Raw genomic sequence first — 20,145 nt, forward strand, 5'->3', positions numbered from 1 at the left:
ATGAAAGCAAAGGATCAGGCAATGCAGGATAGTATGTTGGAGATCTTATGGCAGCTCAATTTCTTACCAGAGCTCAGGGATAGATAAGAATAGGAATAGGAATAGGAATGGAGTGGAATGCTATGGAATGGAGTGGAATGGAATAGAATAGAATAGAATAGAATAGAATAGAATAGAGGAAAGAAGAATAGAATCGAACAGAATAGAATAGAATCGAACAGAATAGAATAGAATCGAACAGAGGAAAGTAGAATAGAATAGAGGAAAGAATAGAATAGAAGAAAGAGAATAGAATAGAGGAAAGAATAGAATAGAATAAAGAAGAATAGAATAAAGAATAGAATAGAAATGAAAAGAATAGAATAGAGGAAAGAAGAATAGAATGGAATAGAATTCTTTATTGGCCAAGTGTGATTGGACACACAAGGAATTTGTGTTTGGTGCAGATGCTCTCAGTGTACATAAAAAGACAAGATACATTTGTCAAGAATCATAAGGTACAACACTTCATGATAGTCACAGGGTACAACTAAGCAATCAGGAAACAATCAATATTGATATCAATCTTAAAGATACAAGCAACAAAGTTACAGTCCTGCAGTCATAAGTGAGAGGAGATGGGTGATAGAAACAATGAGAAGACTAATAGTAATAGTAACGCAGCCTTAGGGAATGGTTTGACAGTGATGAGGGAATTGTTTGTTTAGCAGAGGGATGGCGTTCGGGAAAAAACTGTCGTTGTGTCTAGTTGTCTTGGTGTGCAGTGCTCTATAGTGTCGTTCTGATCTCAGGAAACAGAGCAATGTCACTTCAGAAACCAAAGTTTGGTCTACTGGTGAAGGCACCAGGCTAGCGTCCAGGAGACAGTGAGTTCTAGTCCTGCCTTGGCATGAAAAGGCCAACTGGTTGACTTTGGCAAGTCGTGGCCTCTCAGCCCAGCCTACCTCACAGAGTTGTTATGGGGGGGGGGGGGGATATTGTATATGTTAATCTTGAGTTATTTATAAAAATAATAAAGATGGGATATAAACAAAATAAAATAAACTTCCAATAGAGGCAAATCTCAAGAACCAGAGCTGAGTGTGGTTTTATACCAATCCAAAGATTAACAAGGGAATCGGAAGCAACTCTTACTGAGTAAGACTGACCTCAACTTGGAAATGGTTTCCCAACTCAATCTCTCAATTTATAGGGTTTATAGCACAGGGGTGTCAAACTCACATCGTCACGGAGGCGTCACGTGATGTATCAGGCTTTTCCTCCCTTCGCTAAACCGGGTGTGGGTTATCCCATAGCTGCAAGGATTCAGCCTCATTGCATCACCCTTGCTTTATAATTGCATCAGCTTACGGATTACAGTTTACAACCTTTCATCAGCTGGCAGCTATTAAATCCTCAGTACCTTGACAGCATCTTTTGAGTTTCTGCCCAGACTGGACAAGGTGTATCATGCCCACAGCCTCTCCCTTAATTTTATTTTATTTTTGACATCTTTAAGTTGCCGTGCAGAAGTCCTCCTGCTTTGCTTCTGAGAAGCTGAACTATTTATTCTTCCTGGCTAGCAGCCAAGTTATTCTGGATTTGGAGTGGCTGGCAGGAAGAACGGCTGCCTTGATTGTGGAAGCATCAGAGGAAAGCAGAAAAGTCTGCATTGGTACCAAATGTGGAGACATCCATGGGCAAACATCTGCAAAGCAAAGAGGGAGGAATTGGTAAACAGACAAAGCCCCCAGGGGGAAAAGGCAGGAAAGGGAGCAGCCCTGCAGCTGTTTGCCTTCTATTGCCCCTACCAGAACCGATGAAACTTCTTGGATGTGAAGCAAAAGTTCTTCTTTTTCTTCCGCAAGGAAAAGAAAAACACCCCAGTTGCCCTTTGAGGCAGCCCCACAGCTCTTGTGGGGGGGCCACAGCCCAGGCGTTTGGCAATCCTCTCCCCTCCAGAGGTGGGTTGCTGCCGGTACGGCCCGGTACGGCCGTACCCGTAGTGGCCAGGAGCAGCTGAGAGCGTACTGGAACGGTGGCTCTTTTGGCCGGCCTGCCCACCTGTGCTCTATACCTGTTTTTATGGCAAACGGCAAAGTGCGCACGGATAGCGTGTGGTGCCTGCGCGAGCCCCAACAATCAGCTGGTTGTCACAGGGGCAGTGGATCGCACATGTGTGCACAGCACAAGTCAGGTGCGTGCGCGAACAGAACATGCGAGCGCTGGATCAGCGTACCAAGTAGTGACAGTTAGAGCAAACCACCACTGCTTCCTTCCCTCTTTTATCTCAGTTTTTGATTTCTGGAGTTTGAATCCTGCTTTCTGCTCAGTTTGAGCATTCCCAAATTACCACTGGATGAAAATGTCCCCTGAAAACTCAGCCTACTTCTGATTCCCCCCCCCCCCCTGTTTTCTTTTGCATTGAAGCCATCAACGGATTCCTCTTTGGAAATTTGCCCCTCCTGGAGATGTGCAAAGGAGACAACGTGTCCTGGCACCTGCTGGGCTTCGGCACTGAAACCGACATTCATGGCGTTGTTTTCCAAGGAAACACCATCCTGAGGAATGGGATGAGGCGAGATACATCCAGCCTCTTCCCTCACACCTTCGCCACAGTCCTCATGCAGCCCGATAACCAAGGTAAAGGTGTAACTCGGTGCCCCCCCCTTTCCCTCTCTCGGGACTGAGAAACTGACATGGCCCTTCACAGCGTGGGGAAACCACAGCTCCCCATATTGTCCCACACTTTTGGCCAGACTGAGTGGGCTTTCCAGAGGCTCTAGAACCGTGAGGGCGAACCTATGGCATGCGTGCCACAGGTGGCACGCGGAGCCATTTGTCAGGGCATGTGAGGTGTTGCCCTGTCAGCTTCAGCGCGCATGTGCGCGCTGGCCAGCTAACTTCGGCCTTCTTTTGAGGGCGTTTTTCACCCTCCAGAGGCTTCCCTGAAAAATGGTCATATGAGCAAAAAACCGACCTACGAGCAAACCGGAAATCTGTTCCTGAACTTCCGGTTTGCCCACAGGGCTGGTTTTTCGCACTCTGGAGGCTTCAGGGAAACTTGCTACCGTCCCTGTCCTACTGTCCCCACTTACTCGTATCCATAAATACTTCTACCCCCATCCCCAGTCCCTGGAAAAGTTTAAGCATTTTGTTCTATTTCTTTAAACCAGAAGATGCACACCTGTGGTGTTTAAAAAAATGTTGGCCTGTTGCCAGATCTGAGAGAACTTCGATCTGCCTTTCCCAAAATTGGTAGAGAAGCTTCAAGGGTGTCTTTGCTCCCATCCTGATTCCGGGCATCTTCTCAGCAGCTTCGTTTGCCTCCTTCCAGGCACTTTTGGTGTTTACTGTCAGACCAGCAACCACTATCAGAATGGAATGAGAGGCAGATACTCTGTTCGGCAGTGTGGAGAAAAGGCCCATTTTCCAGACCGACAGTATGGGACAGTGAGAACCTTCTACATCATGGCGGAGGAGACGGAGTGGGACTACGCTCCAGACCGCAGCTGGGAGTCGGAAAGGCACAACAGCTCAGAAGAGGAAAGGTATCACTGCTGCTTCTGAGACAGCTCTGCTTCCGGGGATTTGTTTCCGGGAAATGGGATGTAGTCAATCCTGTTGTTTTGGGGGGATTCTCTTGAAAGAGGTTTAAATCAATTAGACTTAATAGGCCAGAATTTTAAAAGAGAGGTAGGCCAATGGGGAACGATCCTGAGGAAGGCAAGGAAGCTGATTAGTGGGATGAGAAGAAGCCTTAGAAAATTAGCCTGGAAAAGAGTCAATAAGGAGTTGAAGCAGTGGTGAAATTCAGTTTTTTTTACTATGGCTTCTGTGGGCGTGGCCTGGTGGGCGTGGCCTGGTGGGCATGAAATGGCACAGTGGGCATGACGTGGGTGTGGCAGGGGAAGGATACCGCAAAATCTCCCTTCCCTCCCCACACCTGGGAGAAGGATACTGCAAAATCTCCATTCCCTCCCCACTCCAGGGGAAGGATACTGCAAAATCCCCATTCCCTCCCCACACCTGGGGGAAGGATACTGCAAAATCTCCATTCCCTCCCCACTCCAGGGGAAGGATACTGCAAAATCCCCATTCCCTCCCCACTCCAGGGGAAGGATACTGCAAAATCCCCATTCCCTCCCCACTCCAGGGGAAGGATACTGTAAAATCCCCATTCCCTCCCCACTCCAGGGGAAGGATACTGCAAAATCTCCCTTCCCTCCCCACTCCAGGGGAAGGATACTGCAAAATCTCCATTCCCTCCCTACTCCTGGGGGAAGGATATTGCAAAATCTCCCTTCCCTCCCCACTCCAGGGGAAGGATACTGCAAAATCTCCATTCCCTCCCCACTCTAGGGGGAAGGTTATTGCAAAATCTCCATTCCCTCCCCACTCCTGGGGGAAGAATACTGCAAAAACTCCATTCCCTCCCCACTCCTGGGGGAAGAATACTGCAAAATCCCCATTCCCTCCCCACTCCAGGGGAAGGATACTGCAAAACCCCCATTCCCTCCCCACTCCAGGGGAAGGATACTGCAAAATCTCCATTCCCTCCCCACTCTAGGGGGAAGGATATTGCAAAATCTCCATTCCCTCCCCACTCCAGGGGAAGGATACTGCAAAATCTCCATTCCCACCCCACTCTGGGGCCAGCCAGAGGTGGCATTTGCCGGTTCTCCGAACTACTCAAAATTTCCGCTACCGGTTCTCCAGAACCTGTCAGAACCTGCTGAATTTCACCCCCGAGCTGAAGGACTTTCCTTAGAGGAGGCCAAGTGCAGTTCTCTGTTGTCTCACACTGGAGGTTCCTCACTTACTGGAGGATTAAGTTTTGCCTGAAGATCAGCAAAAGCTTATTGACAGCTCAGAGAAGTGAGCAATTATGTAGTAGTTCTAGCAGAATAACAGGAAGAGACCTTGGAGTTCTTCTCATCCAACCACCCCTGCCCAAGCATGAGACTCTGTACCATTGCAGACATACGGCTGTCCAATCTCTTCTTAAGAGCCTCCAGTAATGAAGCACCTACAACATCTGGAGGTAACCCGTTTCACTGATTGATTGTTCTTGCTGTAAGGAAATCTCTCCTTGGTTGTAGGTTGCTTCTCTCCTTAATTAGTTTCCATCCGTTGAAATTCCCTGGGCCACGTCAGGACTCAAAAATTATGCGTAAGGTTCGCAGAAATATTTTGGAACTTTTTTTGATATCTGTCTGATTTCCTTACTGGCTTTTGCTCACAGTAACTCACGATACGTCTAACAAGCAGTATTCACCGATCAGCATCTAACAAACAGAGAGCTAACAGTCATTCTGGCTCCCTCTTATGGCTGCTTGAGGTAACAGCAGCCAATCACATTACAGTAGTACTTAAAGCTACAGTACTACCATCCTGGTTTATATATTGGTAACCCAGCTGTTAGCTTACATTCCGAACAAGCCTGGTCCAGATCAGTTAAAGCCAGATTTCCATGAGTTAAATCTGCCCAAAGCGATGAATGATAAGCCCTATACACACCATTGTAAGTTATTCATTTGTGTTAACCGTGCATCTTTCATGCAAAAAGGAATTTTGAAATTCACAGGCCTGGTGACATATTCCTCAACCGTGAGAATGGACGACTGGGCTCCCGATACAAGAAAGTTGTTTATAGGGAATATACAGACGGGACATTCAAGACCCCGAAGAAGAGAACAGATGCTGAGCAACATCTGGGGATATTAGGTAGCCCACTGACACCTTCGGGTGTGACTTTCATTCCAGCTAGTAGAATTCTAAACTCTTTCTGGCATTGCTTTCAAGAGTGCATCTTTTTCACACGCTCCTGGGATAAGCTTTGCAGCTTCTCAACTAAGAGATTTCCATCCCAGAAATGGGAGATTGTCTTTTAAATATGGATAAGACAAACAACCATTTGCCCAGGATGGAATAAGGACTCCTGCCCTCAGCAACTCCACGTGGCTTTTGGGTGGGGGGTGGGGAGATCATTTGGATGGGGGGAGGGCCCTGAAGATAGTCCTCAGCCTCTCAACCATTCATACAGCAAAAAAGGAAGCACTTTGTGTGTGTGTGCATGCACACGCTCGTCTGGGCCGCAACCAGAAGGAGGATCTGCCTAGGAGGCATGCGCGTGCCAGAAAACGTACTTCCGATTTCTGGAGTGCGCATGTGCGCCGGCCAGCAAGTCTTCCTGTTGCTTCTGTGCATGAGCACGTGCTGATCGTCTGGCCGGCGTGCATGCTCACGCCGGAAAACGGACAATGGCCAGCTGATTGCACATGCATGCCAGAAACCCAGAAGAGGAACGGGCAATGCCACTCGTGGCATGGGTCCACGTGCCACTTTGTGCACACCTGCCACAGGTTTGCCACCAAGGATCTACAGTATTCAAAGTTACAATGGCATGAAACAAATTTCATGGCTGGTTTCTTGGAGTTCCGGCAAAGTCCAGCAGCCCTAAAGCCACATGACTACGATCTGGACACTCTCAGCAGCTGGTTTGCACTTCTGACTGACTGCAGTGTCCTGCAATCCCATGATGGCTATTGGCAATCTTCCCTTCTGACTTTCCCAGAAAGTGAAAGGGGAAGCCAACATCCAAGGGTCTCAAGTCACTGGGATAAGGCTCTCCCCGCCCCGCCCCCCCTCACGCCCCAGTGTTTCTGCACCTATGCCATGCCTGTTCCCGAATTGGACCATCTTTGTGACAGAAGTTCTTCCGCTCCCAATTGCCATCGTAAGTCAAGGACAAGGTCATCCTCATTTGCACTGAGAAAGCACTTCAGCTTGTTTGTTTATTTTTATTCATTTTATTCATTTATTTAGTTTGTCACTCGTGTACAAGATAACAGGAATAAGGATAAACATGAATAAGAACACAGGAAATGGGTACAAATAAATGGGGACAGTAGGACAGGGACATTAGGCACGCTGGTGCGCTTATACATGCCCCTTACAGACCTCTTAGGAATGGGGTGAGGTCAACAGTAGACAGTCTTAGGTTAAAATTATGGGGGTTTGGGGAAGAAACCACAGAGTCAGGTAAAGCATTCCAGGCATTGACCACTCAGTTGCTGAAGTCGTATTTTCTGCAATCGAGTTTGGAGCGGTTGAGTTTGTAACATTTGTGTGTTTGTGTATTATTGCTTCCCGCCCGCCTTTCCAAAACCCCAAGAGCTTCTGCATTGACCTCATGCCTGGGGAAAGTTAAGCGTGTCGGAGTGGGCAGAGAAGTGTCCATAAAACAATTTTTGGTCAGCACATCGGATCCTTTAGAGGCGTCCCTACAAGCTTTGGGGAAGTGTGATGGACAACAGGTCTTTCTGGATTTTCTGGCACTGCTCATCAAAGCCTGGGAAAGCTAGTGTCCTAGGGCTGCAAGGGACCTTGAAGGTCTTCTAATCCAACACTCTGCCTTAGGCAGGAGTCCTTATACCATACTGGGCAAATGGTTGTCCAATCTTTTCTCCAGGGAAGAGCATCCACAACACTTGAGAAGGAAATTGTTCCATTGATTCATCGTTCTCCCTAATTTCTCCTTAATTCCAGGTTGAATCTTCCTCTGGCAAGCTTCCATCTCTTGCTTCTTGCCCTGCCTTCAGGTGCTTTGGAGAGTAAACCGATGCCTTGAGCTGGTCAGGAAGCCACGGGGTCCAGGAGAGCTAAGCAAAACGCTGGCTCCTTCCCTCGGAAGCCAAGTGGTTATGTTGCTCTATGAAGCTGCTTGGAGGGGGCTACACATTGCTGTTCACCAGAAAACAAACCCACTGAAGTTTTGCAAACCCCCTGTCAGCCTCTGCTTCGCTTGCTTGTTATCGGCTGCCATAGAAACAGGGAGGGTGGGGGCATGGTATTGGGGAAGGGAAGGAGTTATGTAGAAGGGAGTTTTGTTCTCACCATCTTCTGCGCATGCTGATGGCCGATGTTTGGTTTTGGTCAAGACCAACCATCTCACATACCAACCTGATGAGGCCTTTTGAAGATGCACTCCACATGACACCGTAGGGAGTCGCAGATTGGACACTGGGGTGGGGTAACTGGAGGGAGGGAGCTGGGTAATCATTTGATATGTACTTGTTCACACCTTTTTGGCTCAGATCTTGCTTTCCTTTTCGCTGCTTTCACTTCATATCTAGTAAAAGTACTTTATCTCTATTCAAATGGTGTGGAGGTTTTTCTTTCTTGGATACTGAAGGAGGCATGCCTGACACCCCCTGCCACTCTTCTTTTGCTTTATCCTTCCTGCCTCCAGGTCCCTTTATTTGGGCAGAAGTGGGAGATGTGCTGAATATAGTTTTTAGGAACAACGCCACGCGGCCTTACTCCATTCATGCCCACGGAGTCCTGGAAAAGAACCACAGGGACACAGCAGTGCCGGGTGAGTCTTGCCAGCATTTTCTTGGCAATCTATACGCCTGAGTTTTGTTTCTTCATTTAAGTACTGTTGTGTTGGTGTGTCTGTGTACCAAAAAATCCACAACTGTTATCATCTGCCCTAAAATGAGGACAACCTTACCTAAGAATTTTCAATGCTGTCCTAAAAATGCAGAAGTATTTAAATAAATTTACATTTAAATAAATACAGAATAGATTCAAAACGTGGTTTTTGAGCAACAGCTAAAAAGAACATTATTGTATAAGAAAAACCCACACACTCCAATCAGATTTTAGATGCACAATAGCAGAGAACAATATTCTTAACCAGTCAACTAGGTAGCGCTGTGCTGGGTAAGAAGCATTTAAGCTAATAATCTTAGTAAAATATAAATTTGGTTTGTGAAAGTTAGCACAGATCAGAGAAGAACACAGGCGGACTATTGCTCCTGTTAAGTAAGTAAGCTCCCCGTTAGAAGAGCGATTATGCAGAGAAGCGTAATGAGAGTGATATGGAATAACACGCACAAACCAGCATACAGAGACACTGAATAGTATAAAAATATAGTAGTTTACTATGTAGAAATATAGAAGTATTCGGAGTCCGGTTAACAGTCCAAGTCATACACGGTTCGGTAATTCAGTTATCAAAATATTCAGTCTAAAACACAAAGTATAGCTAAACAGTTGCAAACCACAATACCTCAGTATACACCAACCAGCTTCTAACAAACAGCGAGATCTAACAGCCATTCTGGCTCCCTCTTATAGCTGCTTGAGGTAACAAGCCAATTACATCTGTGAATCATTTAAAGCAGTGTTTCTCAAACTTGGCGACTTTAAGTCCTGTGGACTTCAACTCCCAGAATCCCCCAGCCAGCATAGCTGGCTGGGGAATTCTGGGAGTTGAAGTCCACAGGACTTAAAGTCGCCAAGTTTGAGAAACACTGATTTAAAGTAACAGTAAAGTAATCATAGCTTATATACATTGTCAAGCCAAGCCTAGGGTTACATCCCTAACAGTTCCAATAAAAGTATTGTTGAATCAACAATGGGACAAAGGCAGTCCTGGATATTAGCCGATGCCCTGTAATAATTTAAATCTCCGCATAGTAACTTAGGACTGCTGATAAACATGTTGGTTTTCTAATGGCTTGTGCTGTTTCGTAGCTTGGTGTTCATGAGGAGGGCAGCCTCATAAACACCAGGGGCAGCCTACAATCTGCCTTTATATCTGAAGGCCTGAATTTTCAGATACACAATCCCCTGTCGCTGAAGTTCCTAACAAAAGTGTTGAAATTTCTCTCTCCTAGGAGGAATTGTAACCTATCAATGGGATGTTCCCGAAAGATCTGGTCCAGGACCAAACGATTCAGCCTGCGTGAGTTGGATCTACTATTCCACAGTGGATCGTGTCAAGGTGTGTGTTTTCCTGTTCCTTCGTTGATGATGTCCTCTCCCAACGTGGGATGGAGCTGCCCAAGGAAATATCAGTGGTCAAGGTGGAGACTACCAATGGCTGAAGCCCACACCAAAGTTAATGGCCTTTTAGGCTTCCTCCGCTTGAGTAGAGCTCACTTTTTGAGTAAAATAAGAATTATATGTCACAGAGTGGGGGGGCATCAGAATTTTAGAGACGCTTAGGAGGGGCATGGCCAAAAAAAGTTTGGGAACCACTGGTTTAAGGCCTTGCCTGATGCAGCTGGATGTGCCCTGCACCGGTGTGTTAATACAAAAGTGTGTAGAGTTCTAGCAAATGTACGCAAAGAGTTTTTGCTGTCTCCTTTTCTGGCAGGATTTGTACAGTGGCCTCGTTGGGCCCCTGAAAGTTTGTCGTAAAGGGAGCCTGGATTCTAACGGGAGGAGGAAAGGCGTGAGCAAGGAATTCGCTCTCCTCTTTTTGGTTTTTGACGAAAATCAGTCTTGGTACCTCGAGGAGAACGTGAAGTTTTATATCCAAGGGGATTGGAACCGTTCCCACCAGCAGGACGAAGAATTTATGGAAAGCAACAAAATGCACGGTTTGTAGACCTCTTATCCTTTTTTTGTATTAGGAGTGATGATGCCTTTGCACGTTGCAAAAAGAAATTTGACTCTCTTTCTGAAAAACAGGACATTTCTTTTTTTAAAAAAAAGATTGTTCCATATGCATATTGTGCTTGAGAGTGGTGGGAGATTTCTGGAGTGCCAGTATGGATACAACTTTAATTTCCTTAGGAAGAGCTCATTAGATAGAGGTTTTGTCATAAAAAAATCATTTTCAATAGAAGAAAATATCTGTAGTTCAGGGTTGAACTGTGGATTCCTTGTTGCTCTCTCAGCCTGGTTACTTATTACAGACGTTTCATTACCCTAGTACCGTGATGGTGAATCTCTGGCATGCGTGTCACATGTGACACGCAGTGCCCTCTCTGTGGGCATGCGAGCCAGCGCCTTAGTTCAGCTCCACCGTGCATGTGCGTGTACCTCCTGCCAGCCAGCTGGTCGGTGGATTGCTGACATGCATGGTCATAAGTTTAGGATTACTTGCATATATTTTTTGGTCTACATCATTTATGATAGCCTTTAAATTCTTCATCAGGCAAGATATGACAGAGGACGAGACAGAGAAGAAGCCAAAACTCCAAAACGTTTCAGCAAAGTGAAGTGCAGTTCAAAGTCCTCCATTGGGGTGGAGATTTGTTAAAATATTCATGACTGGGAGAGACATGGGAACAAGGTCAGCCAATGAATAGGCATAGCAACTAAGTCAGCCAATGGGAGCTTAAACAGATCTGAGTCTGTGAAGAGAATTGAAACAGAAACTTAAGAAGGAAACAGACTGCTGCTCTGAGAAGTAAACTAGCAGTCCGTCTGTGCTTGTTTGCTGAAATGAAACTAACTGCTTGTGTTTGCCTGTAACTCTCCTGCTTTGTGTTTACTTGGAAGAACCACCTGTTGGTATTGTACATTTATTAATCTCTTCTTATGTATATAAAGAAGTTAATGAGTTCTGCTGCATCAGTTAGCTGTGTGTGCTTCTGGATTTGAATTTATGCAACAAGATTGTAGGCTGGCCCTATTGTTTGTGGTGGGTGTGATCGAGTCAGAGGCAGGGAGAAGAATTGCTGACAGTTTTGCAGAGATGAAATTGATCTGATCCTGAGGAGAAATGCAAAGGCTCACTTTGGAAGGGTGAGCGGTTCTTCACGAGACAGAAGTCCTGCCATTATTCATCAGAGATCTTTTCTTTCCTTAGCAATCAATGGTAAAGTATATGCAAACTTGCCCGGGCTGGAGATGTGTGAAGGAGACTGGGTGGACTGGTATCTGCTGGGAATGGGCCAGGAGATTGACGTGCACACGGTTCACTTCCATGCAGAGACATTCATCTACCGGGTGAGACTCTCCCCAAACTGATGCAGAGGATCCCCCCCCCCCCAAAGAACAAATCTAAAGAAAGAGTCTGGGAGTGTTCTTGGTCTAGGCTTCCGGAGAAAGCCTAAATCACAATCTTAGTCCCAAAAACCTTCTTTTATTTATACGGCTGGAGATTATGGTTATTCAGAGGCCACAAGGCTTTACAAAGAGTCTGTGTGTCAATTCCTAAAGTTGCCATGGTGAGAAAAAGGGGGGGGGAGCGCATTCCACGCCTTGTTTCGGCTAGAATCAGATTACCGCAGCAGGCTTGGGAGGGGTGCACCTCGTTGGGGAATGTGATTTATGACACAGACTGAGGGGAGGGAAGGAACAGGGGTAAAGTTCAGCTATTATTCAAATAAGATCTGACTACAAAAAGGTCTTGCCAAAATAAATGCTCCTAATAAATGACTAATTTTCTTTTGAAATTTGCCTCGAGACTCAAGAATCAATTAGGACATTTTTTTGGAAACCTGACACTGTGAAGGTTCCGACAGATGTCTGCTTGAGTTGCCGCAGTCTTTCAGGGGAATGTTGATAAACACCCACCTTATCTCCCTTGAAACGCTGCCAGAGACCTCATTGCCAAATGCAGAGCAAGACAAAACTTAGCACAGAGTCAAACAGAACTTTTCAAAGCTTGAACCGACCAGCTGAACTAATTGCTTCGTACAAAGGCTCACGTCCCATTTGCACCTCTTTTTTGTCTTATGGGAAAGGCCAATCACCTCCAAGCCTTACTCCCAAGTCAACCCTGTTTTCTTAATTGTTCTTGCCTTCTGGCAGCTCTGCACATGCACATACTGGGAACAAGCTCCCACTGTTCTTCTGCCTCACTGATGTAAGACTCTGGAGGCAGCAAATAACTACCAGATGGCCTTGGTACCCTCTCTGCCTCCGATGCAGAGCCCTTGTCTGAGCCTTCCCCAGACTTTAGGATTGGCCCATGTTCCTCCCCAGCCTCCTCACTGTCCGAATCTGCAGCCAGCTCTGCTGGCTCCTGGCGGGCCACAACAGGGGTCTCCTGTCCTGCATTTAGTTAGTTTGTGTGTCCCAAGTTGGCAGGTTAGTTTCTTTCCTCTCCCCAGGTCTCCCCAAGCCAACTAAGTTGAGCAAACTTATAAAATGCTTAACTCTCTGGCCATGGAATTGGTAGTAGCTAAACATTACCCTCTGGCCATCACCCCTGTTTTAGGTTTTTCACTCATTGTCCTTCCATTTTGTGTGTCAGAATGGCAAGAGTTACCGGGCTGATGTGGTGGATCTCTTCCCTGGGACCTTTGAGATGGTGGAGATGCAGGTTGGCAATCCTGGCACCTGGCTTCTTCACTGCCATGTGGCTGACCATATCCATGCTGGCATGGAGACGCTTTTCACAATCCTACCGCGCCAAGGTAAGAAGAAAGCTCGTGGTGCAAGTAGGGCTCAATCTGTTTGGGGAGCTGTGCCCATCAAAATCATTCAGTGGCTCTCCTCCTTATCAAAAAAATTATACAACATGGGGGTCTGGTTTAAGTGGCTGTTACCAGAGGGGATGATGGTCTTCTGGGAGGGAAATAGGATCAGAATTAATACAATTCAAGAGGTGGAAGCCTTTATCAAAAAGAATCTTTCCCCCCCAGAGGAGGAATTTAGTGGGAGTAGAGAAAAGGACAGCAAGACGCAAGATAAGGAGGGGGGGGCGCCGAGGCCCATCCGGGGGGCAGGGAACAAAAAGCAATATCGAAAAGGCTTAGATCACAAAAATGAATGTATTTGGAATAATTGTAATTGTTGATACTACAAAAAGTAACAAAGAAAAAATAGTAGAGCACATGTTTGATAATATTGGTTAAATTTGTTCTGATGCTTTCTTTCATATTTTATTTTTAAGATTGTGAAATCTGTGAGTTTCTTGGGGGGATTTTCGCCACTGGTGTGGAAGCTGCAAAAAAAATTTTGTACACCCTTTTACCCTTCCCTATATATTTTAAGATCAATAAAAATTTTGCAACAACAACAAAAAAAATCATTCAGTGGCTCCAAGGCACATCTAACCCCCTTGGAAACCAAGGAGGAAACTCCAGAACTCTCTGAAAATAAGACCTCCCCTGATAATAAGCCCAATCAGGCTTTTGAGGACATCTGCTAAAATAAGCCCTCTCCCGAAAATAAGCCCTCCCTTAAAATATTTAAACGCATGCGCAGCTGATCCCCAGCATTTCCTGGGGGCAAAAGGGGGAAGAAACATACCCCACCTGCCCCACATGCACTTATCATCCCCCCGTAATGGCCTCGCGGATCCTAGCTACAAATCCCACAAATTCTAGCTACCACGCCCCTTCTCTTAGTGGTGGCTGTTAAGTAAGTAAGCTCCCCGTTAGGAGAGCGAGTGTGCAGAGAAGCGTAATGAGAGTGGTATGGAAGAACACACACAAACCAGCATACAGAGACACCGAATAGTATAAATAATAGTAGTTTACTATGTTGAAATATAGAGGTATTCAGAGTTCAATTTAAAGTCCAAGTCATACATGGTTCAGTCAGTCAGTTATCAATGTTCTCAGTTAAGAAATGATCCTTTGAACACAGTCCAGTATCATATAATCAGTTCAGCACACAAAGTAGTTAACAGTAGCAAAAACACAGTAACTCACGATACATCCACCGATCAGCATCTAACAAACAGAGAGCTAACAGTCATTCTGGCTCCCTCTTATGGCTGCTTGAGGTAACAGCAACCAATCACATTACAGCAGTACTTAAAGAAACAGTACTACCATCCTGGTTTATATATTGCTAACCCAACTGTTAGCTTACATGCCTAACAATGGCCCCATAAACAGCGGCAAGCCCAGCGACACTAGGGCTGGCAAGAGTGGGCCAGAAACCTAGACAGAACTTATGGCCCTCTCTGGATCAGCTGATCCACAGGCTGCGGGCCAAGGTTAAAGGGCCTCCTGCATCTCAAAAATAATAAGACCTTCCTGAAAATAAGGCCAAGCGCTTATTTCAGGGGCCAAAAGAAAATAAGACCCTGTCTTATTTTGGGGGAAACATGGTAGGAAAGCTTCAGGATAAGCAATGGATCAGTAGAGAACAGCAGCTGGAAGGACCAGAAAAGCTTGTCACCAGATGTGCTTGCTTAGCGGTGAACTGAGAAGAATGTAGATCATTGGGAATCAGGGTCTGGACTTCTCTAAAGAAGCCATTCAAAAGTTCAAACTTGGTCGCTAATCCAACAGCACAAAGGAGCTCTGGGGATGGACAAATAGATCTGTTTGCCTGAAACAGGGCTGAACATCATGATACTAAGGGAAAGGAAGATCTAGATGGACTCCTCTTTGTAAAAGCTGAATTCCATGAATAGATCCCTTGTGCTGCTCTGGGTGTTCTCCATCTCCCTCTGGGCTTCACAAAACAGTCCTGATTCTGTCATTTATTTCTTTTCAGATGCAGAACATTGCAGATACCATGTATTCAAAATTACAGGTACTGTGTTTTCTTTCCATATTTCTTTTCAGGTATCTTTAATGAAAAGAAGGACTAGGGGAGACATGATAGCAGTCTTCCAATCTCTCAGAGGCTGCCACAAAGAAGAGGGAGTCAAACTATTCTCCAAGGCACCTCAGGGTAGAACAAGAAGCAATGGGTGGAAACTAATCAAGGAGAGAAGCAACCTAGAACCAGGGGTAGGATTCAAATTTTTTAGCAACCAGCTCTCTGCCTGGTTGCTGGGTGGGCGTGGCTATGGTGGGCATGGCCTACTCAGCCTCCCGCACCATAGCGGGGGGTGGGTGGGTGTTCCACTCTCCCCAGTCTCCGCGTGGGCCCTGCACTTACCTGACAGCCAAAATGGACCATGTGGAGACTCCTGGGAGGGATGGGGGTAAATGGGCATGGCCAGCCAGTCCATGCAACTACTGGTTTGGCGAACCTGATGTAAAATTAGCATCTGCTTCAACCGAACCAGTCCAAGCCAGCTGAATCCCACCCCTGCCTAGAACTAAGGAGAAATTTCCTGACAGTCAGAACAATTAATCAGTGGGACAGAAGTTGCCTCCAGAAGTTGCGAATGCTCCAACACTGGAAGTCTTCAAGAAGATGTTGGATAACCATTTGTCTCAAGTGGTAAAAGATTTCCTGCCTAAGCAGGGGGTTGGACTAGAAGACCTCCAAGGTCCCTTCCGACTCTGTTATTCTGTTTATCTCATTCAGATAGCATGATTGATAGAGATATTCCAAGTTTGAAATCTTTTCTCCCTTCCATTGTTCTTGTCCTGTGGTCCCAAATAGTCACCCCTCTGGAATCGTCCTGAAATATTGCTAATCTCTTACAAATCAGGACTCCAACTTGGCACAACCTCCAGCAATTTTCCTCTATCTTCTGGAAATTCTCTTCTGAATATTACCTGGTGAACCCTTAATCAATCATAGCTTACGCTAGCAAGGTTGCCTCTTAGCCATGGTTTTCAGATTTCGGTTTAGGTGAAACTGCTGGGACGTCTCTATGACATTTTGGCTGAAATGCAGTTAAACATCATGCTCAACCATGCTGTACTTGAATCCTATACAAACAAGCTAGCTCAGTCCTTGGCGTTGGCTTGCCAATTTCAGGAAAACCAGGGACTAGTGTAATGTATGAATCCAGGTGTCAAATTTCCTAACGATGCCCTAATTAATTCATAATTATCGAGTCAAGGTTTTCAGTACAAAACCAGTGATTTATTGGGTGATCCATTAGGCAATATCTGTTCGCAGTCAAGCCTGTGCTTTGCTTGATTTTTCTTCTGAACTTTACCCCTGTTCCTTCCCTCCCCTCAGTCTGTGTCAGGATCACATTTCCCTGTAAGAGGCGCCCCTCCCAAGCCAGCTGCAGTAATCTGAGGTCCGACTTCAGCCGACAGTATGCGTGCAATGTACTTCCCCTCCCTTCTACCATGAGAACACGGGAGAGTTGACACCACGTTTAAGCTCAAGAATGACACAACTGGAAGAGAGTCTGTTCAGTCAGCTTGGTACAATCCCCATTTCTAAATGATTTCACAGGATTTCCAGTTCAGCCCTGTTCCTCATTTAGTTTTCCAACCACAGAGAGCTTTTTATTTACTTGAGTTATTGCTATTACGCTATTATTGCTGTTGTTCTCCAGTTTTTAATGGCTTAGGTCAGTGATGGCGAAGCTTTTTTGGCTCGCGTGCCATAAGTGGGGGGAGCTCAGGGGGGTAGTGTGCGGGCGGGCCGCACCCATAATGCAATGTGCGACCCCCCCAATGCGCATGCATGCACTACAGGCGCGACCCTCCCCATTTTTTGCATGATTTTTTTGCCCTCCCCAGGCTCCAGAGGCTTTATAGGAGCCTGGGGAGGGCGAAAACAACCTCCCCCCCCCCCCGGAAGCCCTCCGGAGGTTTCAGGGAACTTCAGGACGCTTCCCTGAAGCCTCCGGAGCAGTCAAAACCAGCCCTACGAGCAAACCGGAAGTACATTCCCGAACTTCCGGTTTGACCATAGGGTTGGTTTTTCGTGCTCTGGAGGCTTCAGGGAAGTTCCTTGAAGCCTCCGGAGGGCGAAAAATGGCCTCAAAAGAAGGCTGAAGTCAGCTGGCCAGCATGCGCGCTGGCCAGCTGACGGCAGCGCCTCGCGTGCCCTGACAAATGGCTCCGTATGCCACCTGCGGCACGAGTGCCCTAGGTTCGCCATCACTGTCTTGGGTTATTGAATTCCTCTTGGTCTGTAGTTTGACTTTTCCTCAATTTCTTTGACTTCCAGCAGAAACTGCCGAAGAGGCACCTGTGGGTCCTTCTGAAGAGGAGGACGTGGAAGCTTCTGAAGAGGAAATCTCCCATGACATCGTTTTGTTTGGCTCAAGGCTAGTCCAGGGACATGTAGAAGCCGCCATTGTGATTCTTGCGGTTGCTGGAGTGGTCCTCTTCATCACGGCCAGTGTTCTTCTTGGTGTGATCGTTCACCTCAAGAGACAAAAGCGGTTGAGACGCAACAAGCGGTCTATATTGGATGAAAGCTTCAAACTGATGCGTAGTCAAAAGCATGACCTTTAGCAAAGAGCGGAAGAGGCCTTGGGAGTTTTTAAGCCAGGCAGTAGTAAAAATGGCCCAGAATAGGATTCAGCAATCATTTCCCGAAAACTCACTAAGAAATTTTACTCGTACGTCCTTCTGCCTATGATAGCCACTCTACATTTTAAGGTTTCCGGTATCCCAAGTCCCAGATGGATTCCCAGCAGTGATGAAATTCAAATTTTGTTTTACCACTGGTTCTGTGGGCGTGGCCTGGTGGGCGTGGCAGGGTAAGGATACTGCAAAATCCCCATTCCCTCCCCACTCCAGGGCAAGGATAGTGCAAAATCTCCATTCCCTCCCCACTCCAGGGTAAGGATACTGCAAAATCCCCATTCCCTCCCCCTTCAGAGGAAGGATACTGCAAAATCCCCATTCCTTTCCCAGTCCAGGGCAAGGATACTGCAAAATCCCCATTCGCTCCCCACTCCAGGGGAAGGATACTGTAAAATCCCCATTCCCTCCCCCTTCAGGGGAAGGATAGTGCAAAATCTCCATTCCCTCCCCACTCCAGGGGAAGGATACTGCAAAATCCCCATTCCCTCCCCCTTCAGGGGAAGGATAGTGCAAAATCTCCATTCCCTCCCCACTCCAGGGGAAGGATACTGCAAAATCCCCATTCCCTCCCCACTCCAGGGCAAGGATAGTGCAAAATCCCCATTCCCTCCCCACTCCAGGGCAAGGATAGTGCAAAATCCCCATTCCTTTCCCACTCCAGGGCAAGGATAGTGCAAAATCCCCATTCCCTCCCCACTCCAGGGCAAGGATAGTGCAAAATCCCCATTCCCTCCCCACTCCAGGGCAAGGATAGTGCAAAATCCCCATTCCCTCCCCACTCCAGGGCAAGGATAGTGCAAAATCCCCATTCCCTCCCCACTCCAGGGCAAGGATAGTGCAAAATCTCCATTCCCTCCCCCTTCAGAGGAAGGATACTGCAAAATCCCCATTCCTTTCCCAGTCCAGGGCAAGGATACTGCAAAATCCCCATTCGCTCCCCACTCCAGGGGAAGGATACTGTAAAATCCCCATTCCCTTTCCCTTCAGGGGAAGGATAGTGCAAAATCTCCATTCCCTCCCCACTCCAGGGGAAGGATACTGCAAAATCCCCATTCCCTCCCCCTTCAGGGGAAGGATAGTGCAAAATCTCCATTCCCTCCCCACTCCAGGGGAAGGATACTGCAAAATCCCCATTCCCTCCCCACTCCAGGGCAAGGATAGTGCAAAATCCCCATTCCCTCCCCACTCCAGGGCAAGGATAGTGCAAAATCCCCATTCCTTTCCCACTCCAGGGCAAGGATAGTGCAAAATCCCCATTCCCTCCCCACTCCAGGGCAAGGATAGTGCAAAATCCCCATTCCCTCCCCACTCCAGGGCAAGGATAGTGCAAAATCCCCATTCCCTCCCCACTCCAGGGCAAGGATAGTGCAACATCCCCATTCCCTCCCCACTCCAGGGCAAGGATACTGCAAAATCCTCATTCCCTCCCCACTCCAGGGCAAGGATAGTGCAAAATCCCCATTCCCTCCCCACTCCAGGGGAAGGATACTGTAAAATCCCCATTCCCTCCCCACTCCAGGGGAAGGATACTGCAAAATCCCCATTCCCTCCCCACTCCAGGGGAAGGATACTGTAAAATCCCTATTCCCTCCCCACTCCAGGGGAAGGATACTGCAAAATCCCCATTCCCTCCCCACTCCAGGGGAAGGATACTGCAAAATCCCCATTCCCTCCCCACTCCAGGGGAAGGATACTGCAAAATCCCCATTCCCTCCCCACTCCAGGGGAAGGATACTGCAAAATCCCCATTCCCTCCCCACTCCAGGGGAAGGATACTGCAAAATCCCCATTCCCTCCCCACTCCAGGGGAAGGATACTGCAAAATCCTCATTCCCTCCCCACTCCAGGGCAAGGATAGTGCAAAATCCCCATTCCCTCCCCACTCCAGGGGAAGGATACTGCAAAATCTCCATTCCCTCCCCACTCCAGGGGAAGGATACTGCAAAATCCCCATTCCCTCCCCACTCCAGGGGAAGGATACTGCAAAATCCCCATTCCCTCCCCACTCCAGGGGAAGGATACTGCAAAATCCCCATTCCCTCCCCACTCCAGGGGAAGGATACTGCAAAATCCCCATTCCCTCCCCACTCCAGGGGAAGGATACTGTAAAATCCCCATTCCCTCCCCACTCCAGGGGAAGGATACTGCAAAATCCCCATTCCCTCCCCACTCCAGGGGAAGGATACTGCAAAATCCCCATTCCCTCCCCACTCCAGGGGAAGGATACTGGAAAATTTCTATTCCCTCCCCACTCCAGGGGAAGGATACTGTAAAA

The 20,145-nt window shown here is 47.2% G+C and overlaps 1 protein-coding gene across 2 annotated transcripts in view; it reads left to right on the top strand.

Annotated features, from left to right (window-relative positions):
* HEPH (hephaestin) overlaps nucleotides 1–19,384 on the top strand; it is a 37,298-nt gene extending 17,914 nt beyond the window's left edge. Inside the window, exons 11-20 of one of the 2 annotated variants that reach the window (XM_081963971.1) lie at nucleotides 2,410–2,622; nucleotides 3,317–3,530; nucleotides 5,567–5,706; nucleotides 8,234–8,359; nucleotides 9,669–9,775; nucleotides 10,151–10,376; nucleotides 11,594–11,733; nucleotides 12,986–13,148; nucleotides 15,187–15,225; nucleotides 17,506–19,384. In XM_081963971.1, the coding sequence (XP_081820097.1) occupies nucleotides 2,410–2,622; nucleotides 3,317–3,530; nucleotides 5,567–5,706; nucleotides 8,234–8,359; nucleotides 9,669–9,775; nucleotides 10,151–10,376; nucleotides 11,594–11,733; nucleotides 12,986–13,148; nucleotides 15,187–15,225; nucleotides 17,506–17,795 (1,658 nt within the window). In that variant the 3' untranslated portion in view covers nucleotides 17,796–19,384. The remainder of the gene's footprint in view (nucleotides 1–2,409; nucleotides 2,623–3,316; nucleotides 3,531–5,566; nucleotides 5,707–8,233; nucleotides 8,360–9,668; nucleotides 9,776–10,150; nucleotides 10,377–11,593; nucleotides 11,734–12,985; nucleotides 13,149–15,186; nucleotides 15,226–17,505) is intronic. The other variant, XM_081963972.1, reaches the window with a different exon arrangement.
* The last annotated feature ends 761 nt before the right edge of the window (nucleotides 19,385–20,145 follow it).

This window comes from Natrix helvetica (genome assembly GCF_964273705.1).
Source record: "Natrix helvetica genome assembly, chromosome: 11".
Classification (NCBI taxonomy): Eukaryota; Metazoa; Chordata; class Lepidosauria; order Squamata; family Natricidae; genus Natrix; species Natrix helvetica.